Source organism: Garra rufa, chromosome 20, assembly GCF_049309525.1.
Source record: "Garra rufa chromosome 20, GarRuf1.0, whole genome shotgun sequence".
Lineage (NCBI taxonomy): Eukaryota > Metazoa > Chordata > Actinopteri > Cypriniformes > Cyprinidae > Garra > Garra rufa.
Genome location: NC_133380.1, coordinates 28,424,961 through 28,436,355, shown reverse-complemented (window position 1 = coordinate 28,436,355; position 11,395 = coordinate 28,424,961). Strand labels below are relative to the sequence as shown.

Below are 11,395 nucleotides of genomic sequence, written 5' to 3'. Positions count from 1 at the left end.
GAACGTGCGTGAGGTCTTCCAATGCGCACGCACCTCCCTCTCTTTATATCTGCGTCTTGCTCTGTTCAGCGAGCGGCAGTGGAGCAGCGCTTTCAGTTAAAACAGATGTTATGTTCATTCCAGTGCTTGAAGTAGGCCGGTACGCAGGCACTTCTGTATTTTATCCTTTTGCGTACTTGCACTTTTTCGTGCGTACCGGCACTTCTGGCATATTTAATGAATGCAAGCGGAGTCGGGCTACGTTAGGATTGGTGCTGTGGGGTTGATGCATAAAGCCACATACGAGTATGCACGTGAAAACGGCGATATCACATGCACGCTAAAGTTAATTTCAGCTTATTAATAGCACGCCAAATAGAAACAGAAAGTCGTGCTAGTGCGCATTTTCATGAGACCAGGCTCTCCAATCAGTACATTATAACCAAAACAATACATTAAAAAATAAAAGAATCAGGTTTTTGGGATCACATAACTTTAAATGGGTAAACTCCTAAAAAGTCAAAGGATCCTGAAGGCATTGAAAAAGGAAATTAAAAACAACGATAATAATGCAGAGAATAGTGACTTATGTCCAGATGCCGGTAAATGATTCTTTTCAGTGATAGAATCATGATCATAATTCAGGATTTTTTTCAGTTATTATGTCATATTACTTTGGTTGTCTGATAACAGAAATATTAAATCAAAACAATGGAAACAGTTTTGTCGAGAACTTGGCTGCATTAAATTACAGTATGTGGGCACCGAGAGGCAAACAAATGTAATAATAAATGTAGATTTTGCATGTTCAGAAGCAGTGAGCTGCCCTGTCCTGCAAATAATGTAAACAGGCTTGTGTAAGTAAATTGCTCAGTGCAAAGAAAGAGAAGTAATGGGAACCTGGTGTTTCTATGTTCTTTTTTCATGTGTCTAATAGACATGAACAAGTTATTTGAAAAACATCTATGACATTTGAAACAAGTTAGTCTTCATGCTCTATGTCAAGTATGGTTTCACTGATAATAAACACATATTTGCTTAAAGCATCCATATTTGTCCATGCAAATGTTGATTAGAGTATTAAAAACTTTAAATTTAAGGTACATTTAGAACAGATAAAAATGTGCGATTAATCGCGAGTTAACTCATGACAACCATGCGATTAATCGTGATTAAAAAAAAAAAAAAAAAAAAAAATTAATCGATTGACAGCCCTACTATATATATATATATATATAGAAATGTGTTCATCTTTTTAAAACAAAAAAAGACATAGAAGAGCGCCACAGGAGATAGTGATCTCAAAGCTGTCAGATGTAGATTCAGATTTTGCATTGTTCTTCTTTATATGTTGATACTGTTCCTCTGTCTGACATTTGCCAAGGAACTGTTGCCTCACCAGTTGTCTCTTGAAAAATTTTATGAGAAAGCATTGGTTTGACCTCTTGTGCTAAATTTGTGTTTTAATGATGTTTTTTGTTTTTGTGTTTTTTTCTGCAGGCATCTGTTGGATTTAATTATTGTGCATTGTTTTTGGATCACTTGCTGAGGTCTTTGCCGCTTCAGATTAGTGCTAGGCAAACCAGCAAATGTTTATAATGGATTTATGATTATCACACAGAGCTTAGAATTCCTTTTATGAAAAGTGTCAAAGTGAGAAAAAAGATAGAGAAGTGGTAATTCACCATCTCAACGAACCAAAGGACAATCATTGGACACTGGAGGACCGCCATCATCAAAATGGCAACCAATAGGGAGAGGCCTGTGAGTCATATGACAGGGTTCTACCCCTTTGCCTTTAATTCAATGCGAAACCACTCCCCCTTCGATCTTCTGGCCAATGGCAGCCTGTTTGGACGATTTGGGGCGGACCTTCCGAAAGAGATGGCAGCTCTGTGTAAGTAGCAAAATAATTTCATTTTACTAATAATTGGAATTAATATTGTGCTCTTTTCTCATGCTGCCCTTACTGTTTTTTTAACAGTAATATGTGACCCTAGACCTCAAAACTAATCAAAAGGGTTAATGTTTTTAAAACTGAGCTTTCAATTGATGTATGGTTTGTTAGGATAGAACAATATTTGGCTGAGATACAACTTTTTGATGATCTGAGGGTGCAAAAAAAAATCTAAATATTGAAAAAAATCGCCTTTAAAGTTGTCCAAAAGAAGTTCTTAGCAATGCATATTACTAATCAAAAGTTAAGTTTTGATACTTTTACAGCAGGAAATTTACAAAACATCATAATGGAACATGATCTTTACGTAATATACTAATGATTTTTGGCATAAAAAAAAATTGATCATTTTGACCCATACAATGTATTGTTGACTATTGCTACAAATATGCCCATGCTACTTACAACTGGTTTTGTGGTCCAAGGTCACATGTCTGGTCCATATATATTTGTAAAATATTCATAATAAAAAAAAGTTTACAGTTTACTGTTTTAATATATTTTATAATGTACTTTATTCCTGTGATCAAAACAGAAATCATTTTTATATGCTGATTTGCTGCCCAGTTATTATTCAGTTAATAATACTATTTTTTATTATTATTATCAGTGTTGAACACCGTTTTTGTTGTTTATTTTTTATTTTAATAAATTACATTTGACAATATATTCACATAGAAAACAATTATTTAAAATTGTAATAATAATTGTTCACTTTTATTTATTTTTTTGTTTTGTTTAAATAAATGTAGCTTTGGTAAGCTTAAGAAACTTCCTTCATTAACAATAAAAAATACATTTTCTCCAGTAGTGTGCGTCTGTGTGTATATATATATACAGTAGTCAACATTTGAAATGGATCAAAACATTTAATCAAAGTTGTCCTAAAACCAAAACAATACCTGTTCTTGTCTTAGGACAACTTTGATGAACTTTTTTGATCCACTTCAAATGCTGACTACTGTATGTATATATATATATATATATATACACACATACATACAGTTAATGTACAGTATATAACTTTGTTAAAAGGAGAAGGAAAATAAATTAGGTTAAAATGCAAGACTCTACCAGTAAAGTGTGCTTTGAGTTTGTTCAGTTCTGTGCACTGGTGTGATTCCGGGTTTGTTCTTGATGTTGGCCGTGTTCAGACATGCACATCCGCTGTATCAAACAGACCACATGTCAGTCACCACCTCCTGGAATAATCCGCCTGAAACACACACACTAAAACACACACAGAGAGAAAGAAAGGCAAATTCAAATCCTTTGCACTCTGAAGAATGCATATAAACACAAATGTCCATTTATAGCCAGAAAAGAGTCAAAGAGGAGAATACAACTTCAGAAAACTGAACAAAGACTACATTTCAATGAAAAAACAAAACAAAACAAAAACAAACAAACAAAAAACAAAGCAAAACAAAACAATAAAAACACACAGGAAGTCACGTTACAGTCACAAGATGTTTCATGTATGATACCTGGGATATTGCTTCGTATTTTGTTTTTCCTGAGAGATAAAACGTAGTAAAAGTAAAATAGTTGTGTCAACAGTGCTGTAACTACCCTGTGTGATTATCTCATTATATGGTGCCTTCATACACAGACGCTCCATTAGCTCCATTTAATAAGAGATAACATCTACCCATCCTTCAATCTATCCTTTCTTTCGGAGTGGGAACATACAGAAAGAGAGACAGAGAGACAGATGGGCTAGACGGGAGGGACAGTCTGTTTCTTTAAACAGCTGAGTCAGTTGTTTGCATCCGACACAGCAAAGTATTTTAAAGCCTTTTCCCTGTCCCCACTTGTAAAAAAAAAAAAAAAAAAAAAAAAAAACTATTAAAGTATGCAATGCAGACACAAATAATGATCAAACCTATTTTACATAATACAGGTTGTTAAATTTATGTGGCTAAAAGAAACCCTAATACACTTTTAAAAATAAAGGTGCTTTAAAAGGTTCTTCACAGCCATGCCATAGAAGAATCATTTTAGGTTCCACAAAGAACCATTCAGTCAAAGAATGAGCCATCTCTTTCTTACCTTTTTAGAATCTGAAGAACCTTCTTTCTCCATAAATAACTTTTGTGAAACAGAAAGGTTCTTCAGATGTTAAAGGTTCTTTCTGGAACCATTTAGACAAAAAGGTTATTCTATGGCATCGTGAAGCACCTTTATTTTTAAGAGTGTACTTTAAAAATGGTTGTCTAACCTAAAAATTCTAGCATCTCAAATTACTGTTTTTATTCATCAAAAATATTATTTAATGTCATTGAATCAATTTAAATATATCAATTAATACCATCAGAACCACTTTTTACTGCGTATTCAAGCGTTAGATTCAAATGTGCCATTAAACTGAGTGTTTATCTGAATAATAACACATTTTAATAATAACATTTTAATGACTTTGACTAACTTTCTCAAGATTCTCTTCAAACTGTTGCTGTATTATGGGAGTAATTGAATGAAAAGACAAAGCTAACCATAGAAGAAATGGATTATGTTAATGCATTATGATGCAAGTGACACAATGCAACAATGCACAAAATCAAGGTTGCATAGCTAAAATTGTTTTGGGCAAAAGGTTGTACAGTAGGACTTTGCAGTACTCTAGCGAAGCAATGTAGCAATTGTTTTATTAAGAACCATATATATACCACATACATAATATAACTGTAGTTAAACTGGAGTTTACCTATATGGTTATTAAAAAAAAAAATCATTTTCTCAGTATATACATTCATACAGAGTCATTTGTCAATGATTTCGAAATGGTTCGTTTGAACCAGCTTTAAGCGTAATGTCTGCAAACCCCACCCTTCCATAAGCCCACTCTGCTCTGATTGGTCAGCCAAGCTTGTTGTGATTGGCACAAACTGAGTACCTGAGCAAGTAAGTGAGCGCCACATCTGTGTTGCTAAGTTTGCGGTTGTTTTTGATGTCACGGGTTGAAGCGACCCCAATAACATCATATTTAGCCTCTGGAATGTAAATTTACCAGAGGAACCCTGACAAAAAGTGTGTATTTTACACTCTGGAACTCGATTTTTAATGGGGGACCTCCATCTAAATGTGATTGGGCTACTTTTGAGTAGCAGTTGGGCAGGGGGTTTTGTTGTGAAAACCTGGCAACCCTGAGCACCTTTATAAAAAATGATAATATAGTGCTCCAACCCGTTCTTAAAATGAAGATATAAAAACATTTTGTTTAACACTTAAGCGAGTAAATTGTGCCCACAGCTAAAATTTAGCTGCTAAACATAACAAAGCAATAATGGTTGATACGTTAGCCGAATGCTAACATGACTAACTGATGAAACAACACAGTTTGTAAACCAAAATATGTAGTTTTACAACTATTTCAGTAAGACAGTAACATTTACCTAGAAACCTTAAGCTGCACTAGGTGTACATCACATATTAGCACAACAAATCTAGATATTTTGAGCACTCACTTAAAAATGTACACATAGCATATAAATCGTATTTACAGGTTGTGGTTCAGAGTCACTTGTTTCGTCCTCATCTTTCGGTAATAAAAACAAAACAAACTTGCTTTCACAGCGCAGAACTTCTCGTCATGATGTAAACACACTAACGAGAATAATTGTTTGTGGGCACGTCGGAGTGTTCGTATTTTGCGGGCAGGCGGGGATGATGCTAATGTGTTACCCAGTGACGTAGATCAATAACAGGCAGAAGATTCGAAAAATGACTCATTAAGGCGATTCTGAGCCTACTCTTTCTTTTGAGAGACAATATCTTTATGTGTAATGCACTTTTTATTATATTTATATATTTATATTTTGCTATATATATTTATATGCATATGCATACATGCAGCTTATGGTGAATTCTCTGAAGTGTTAACTGAGGTCAGTGGCTGGGAATACTTCATCTTTGATATGTTAAATGTTTGCTGTTCTTTCTACAGTGGTAGAAGTTGCTGAAATAAAGTGTTTTGCTTAAGGACACCTTAAATACTCAACTATACGCATGCCAGCTCATGACATCAGCGCTGAAACATTATTCAGCCTCAGCACTGACAGCAACTCTATTAACTGTACATAAAAGACCACTTTACTTTTTTATTAGCTTCAGATTTAACATCCTGAGATGTTAGACAAATTCTGAGTAAAATCTATTACACTTTGTACACTTTTACGTTCCACCTAATGTTACCACTTGTATACAGCTAACATTTTTAATTTGACTTTCTCCACATGTAAAATAGAAACACAACTGAATATTGAAAATTGCATTTGCACTACAAAATGTGTAACATACCCTTAAATATAATATATTTAAAAATATAAAATTGTTAATAAAATAAAAATGTACTCACCATCATGATATCCAAGACGTAGATGATTATGTTTCTTCATCGGAACAGATTTGGAGAAATTTAGCATTATGGGTGCCAAACATCTGACTAAAACATGACAATAATCCACAAGTAATCCACATGACTCCAGTCTATCAGTTAACGTCTTGTGAAGTGAAAAGCTGCGTGTTTGTAATAAATCCATCATTCAGACTTTTTGAAGTTCAAACTGTTGCTGCTCTCCAGAGAAAAAGTCATCTTATCTTAATCAGGAGAAAAATATGCACCAATCAAGCACCGTTTACAAGTGAAAACAGTCCAAAAACATTCTAAACAAATATATTTTGGTCAGATGCAACAGTTTAAATTAAAACGTCTTAATGATGGATTTGTTTTTTAAAAACATGCAGCTTTTCACTTCACAAGACTTTGATAGAGTTGATAGACTGGATTACTTGTGGATTATTGTGGTTGTGTTTTTTTCACCTGCTTGGACATTCTGATGGCACCCATTCACTGCAGAGGATCCATTAGTGAGCAAGTGATAGAATGCTACATTTCTCCAAATCGAAAAACTCATTTACCTCTGAGGTGGCCTGAGGGTGAAAAAACATTTTTGGGGTGAACTGGGTGAAAATACCAGTCACTGCTGTAGCTCTACTGCCCCCAAAGGACAAATATGGTATATTAAAGACATCATTAGTTTACTTAGTTCATTAAGTATGACTGGGAAGTGTTTTGTTTCTCTCACTCTCTTTAACATTATTACTGAAGACAATGGGAAATACGGAATACTTAACAATGACACTAAAGTAATCTGACATTCTCACTCATACAGTGTGCACAACATGCACAACATAGACTGCATCTGTCATACAAAAAAGCAGTCCTTTAACACACATGCACAACCTCATCTGCACTTGAGTTTGGGAATCCAGTGGAGCTTCTGATTTCAGAAATGGAGAATGTGTGAGTTAAAAAGGTAGCATTTGAAACAAATGGCACATTTTTCTTCTTTTAAGAGCGAGGCAGAGGATGGCCAAATGCAGAGGTTACTGCAGGACTGAGGCTGTGAAAGCACAAACTCCACATTGTGCCTCTTTATTTATTTATATAGAATTGGAGTGGAATTTCTGGGGTTTGGCCCAATTCTTTAAACCACCAGTGGTGTGTGTGTGTGTGTGTGTGTGTGTGTGTGTGAGAGAGAGAGAGAGAGAAAGAGAGAGAGAGAGAGAAATTAGAAATAGTGATTCAGTGTTTGCATAATGAAAGATTCTAGTAAACTAATTTGAATAAAAGGAAGATTGCAAAGTTATAAAGGTTATGCTTACTCAAACTGTAAAGAAAGAAAGGAACAAAGACAGACAAAAAGAGTGGGTGGTGATAGAGATCAGCCGACTTGTGCACATGCTGCAGGGAAACCATCCCATCACAAGCTAGCTGGCATGACTTACTGACATTAAAACAGGAGCGAATTGAGCACTTTTCATGCCAGTAGCATTTGTCAAGCTGTGCATGAATCTTTCTATTCGTTCACTACACCAAAAGTTCATGCAAATATGAATATTCCAACATCACTTAAAAAAATCTAAACATCATTTCTAGACTTTCAAGATGACTGACTTTCTTCTGTGGAACAGAAAAGAAGATGTTTAGCAGAATGTTCATGCTGCACTTTTCCTGCTCAGATAAAATAATATGACCTCGATAGGGCTCCCAGCAAACATTTGGACGTCCAATTACCGTTGAAAATACGTCCCTCCGTCACGTCCCGTCATTCTTTTCCAAATAAAAAAACTTTTATTTTAGTGCTCCACAGCAGAATTGCATATTTTGTGTATCTATCTCTCTCTCTATATATATATTTATATGACCCTGGACCACAAAACCAGTCATAAGGTTAAATTTGACAAAACTGAGATATACACATCAAGCTCAATAAATAACCTTTCAATTGATATACGGTTTGTTAGGATAGGACAATATTTGGCAGAGATACAACTATTTGAAAATCTGGAATCTGAGGGTGCAAAAAATCAAAATACTGAGAAAATCACCTTTAAAGATGTCCAAATTAAGTTCTTAACAATGCATATTACTAATCAAAAATTACATTTTGATATATTTATAGTAGGAATTTTACAAAAAATCTCCATGGAACATGATTTTTACTTAATTTCCTAATGATTTTTGGCATAAAAGAAAAAACAATTTTAATCCATACAATGTATTTTTGGCTATTGCTACAAATATACCCCAGCGACTTAAGACTGGTTTTGTGGTCCAGGATCACATACATACATACATATATTTCTAAAAGTATAACAATAAACAGGTTAAACACTGATTCAGTAACTTTGTCATTGGATTTACCACCATTTAGTTCTTATAACCCCCAACCCCAGCTCTTCCTGGAGCATGTTTTAAGTATTCCTCCATTGCTAAGTCAATTTCTGAGTCAGTAGCATTTGCGCTCCACCTCTTCACAGCATCTGAGGGAAGAAAATATGAATGTAAAAAGCAAAAAGTTAAACAAGCACTTATTTTGAAAGTGTTTTTATCTATCAAACTAATTGTACAATGCAGTCAAACAAGACTTTTCCCATCCATTTCATGAACACATTAACCTGTGATATGAGTAACATGAGAACATTATATTTTAGTGGATTTCTCTGACACTCTACATGGCACAGTATTGAGAGCTTCTCTGAGATACCAAATGATTGAATGTTTCACCAGGACCACTCCCTCTCCTTAGTCTTCAAAAAGTCTAAAAGTAATGTAGTGACACTCTTATGGAAATAAGATAATTTGTAATTATTTAAATTTGTCTAATTTTTAAACTGTGTGTCATGAATCAACATCTCAGAAAAATGTTATGCATTTCAAAACAAAGTGACGACTTAATTCGTGATGCAGGATGTTGATTTCATACATGTCCACATATGAGAACACCGGGACTAAAACATGTTAATTATGCGTTTGGACATTTCTGATAAAAACAGGTCTTTTAAATAAGACACAAGGAACATACGATGTGTCACAAATTACCTTGTATTATATTATATAAAGGTGTAGCCTTGAATGCAGCCTTTTCCAGCTGGCCACCACCCTGCATGTTGAATTTTGCCATTAAGGCATTTGACATGATTCTGCGAAATAAACGATTCAGTCATAATATTAAAATGCATTGTAAGATCAGTATTACAAATTAGCAGTACTGTGCAGCTTGCCAATTGCATGCAGTGTTAAAACATACACTTTCACAACCACTCTCTATCATGTAATAAGTGCTCTATCCCTATCCAAAGTTTTTGTGACAAGTAATGACTCATTCATTTCTTACACTAACATTATGGTTTTAAATCTTGTTTTAAGTCCTACGAACAACCTGATTTAGCACAGACATTACAACTTCAACACAAAAACAGGCAATTATATAAGTAGATATAGTGTGTGACAGAATTATAGTATTACCAAAGGTTGAGGTTATTATTGTGGATACTGTTACTATTGTCATTTTTTTCTGAAATATGACACAGCAAAACACACAAACAATGCTAGGTAAATACATACCTGTTCATACACAGTCTCTGACTGACATTCGGCCAACTCTGGACAGTTGCTGAACCTAAAAGTGACACCACAATCAAAATAATGTAATAATGTTTTGAAAACTCAAGAGCAAGACAGAATTGACAGCAAACAAAAACAATGGTATCGATATTGGCATTAGATTATTGATAAACAACTACTTGTACCTCTAATAAAAGATTTACAAACTGACTGTTTGCAAACTTTGCTTTAATGAATTTCCCATAAATGGCCTGCGTTTCAAACACCATATAATATTCCTTACTTGCTGATGGCATGGGGTAATTATCTGGTTCCACCTATTTGAAATTGTAAAACACCAAGGCAGGCTCCACTGTCCCCTCGGATTCTGAGCTGCTGTCCTCTTCCGCTAAGGCATCAACTCTTGCCTTTCGACATCTCCACTTTCTTTGATAGTCAGAGGACATGTTTAGCAAATCTGAAATTACAAAATACTTTTAAAGCACTTATTGAAGTCAGCCATGCTCAAATTAATTTACAGATTTCAGTGAATTATTCCTGAGCTCCTCCTACAGTTTTAACATATCACAGTCTTTCATTGCATTTATTTTCAGAAAAATAATCCTTCAGAATGCTACATCTGAGTAGTACTTTTTAATTTAATCTTTAAACATGTTTAATCAACCGATGTGCTCTTATGTGCAGCATGTCATTGATATCAAAGTACATATATACATTTAACTATTGTTTTTTTTCCTTTTATAGCTTGCCTAATATATATATATATATATATATATATATATATATATATTTCTTTATTATTAGGCAAGCTATAAAAGGAAAAAAAAAACAATAGTTAAATGTGTGTGTGTGTGTGTGTGTGTGTGTCAATGCATATAGTATCCTGAATATATAATTTTTAATATATCTCATACAAGTCATTAACACAAACACACTTTAACATTCTGTGATAACGCTTACACATAAAACAACAAATTGAGAAAATTTAAAAATATTCGAAAGCTGACTACTTCAACTTTTAATTTTCATAAACTTTTTATTTTGCCACAGATGAGTTTCTTTTTAGGGTTAAAAAAGGCCCTAGCATTAAACATTACCTTTTAGCATACTAGCTAACTTTAGCCCAACTTAATTTAACTTGACAGTGTGCTTATACTTGCTTTTGGTTCCTCCGAGTAAAACAAGTAAAAATAAAATACATTAATAAAATACCTCAAAATCTACTTACCCATCGATGAATTTTTAATGATTTGTAAACTCAAAAAACTCTCTCCTCGTGTATGTTACGGCTCACTCCTCTTCTTCTGGTGTTTTTGGCGATTTTGCCAAACCAGCATAAAAAGATGCATTACCGCCACCTATAGGCTGTATGCACGGCGGTGAATGACGTACTTCCGGTGGAATATAAGGATGCTGGATTACTTCCGTTCCGGCGCGATTGTAGAGTGCTGTGTACTATTTTTTCTAATAACTTGTATTGTCTTCTATACTACGGTAACGTTAGTCACAAAAACAGACTCCACTCATATTGTTGATGCTTATTTGCT

The 11,395-nt window shown here is 34.3% G+C and overlaps 1 protein-coding gene and 1 long non-coding RNA gene across 2 annotated transcripts in view; one reads left to right on the top strand and one right to left on the bottom strand.

Moving 5' to 3' along the window:
- Positions 1-11,395, top strand: part of rargb (retinoic acid receptor, gamma b) — a 63,487-nt gene that overhangs the window by 18,928 nt on the left and 33,164 nt on the right. Inside the window, exon 2 of the mRNA XM_073825643.1 lies at positions 1,480-1,876. Coding sequence (XP_073681744.1) covers positions 1,720-1,876 — 157 coding nt within the window. The 5' untranslated portion in view covers positions 1,480-1,719. The remainder of the gene's footprint in view (positions 1-1,479; positions 1,877-11,395) is intronic.
- On the bottom strand, positions 9,015-10,391 carry LOC141293306 (uncharacterized). The gene is made up of 3 exons (XR_012340713.1): positions 10,132-10,391; positions 9,849-9,903; positions 9,015-9,424 (listed from the first exon to the last, which is right to left on the bottom strand). It is a non-coding gene; the product is annotated as an uncharacterized lncRNA (long non-coding RNA).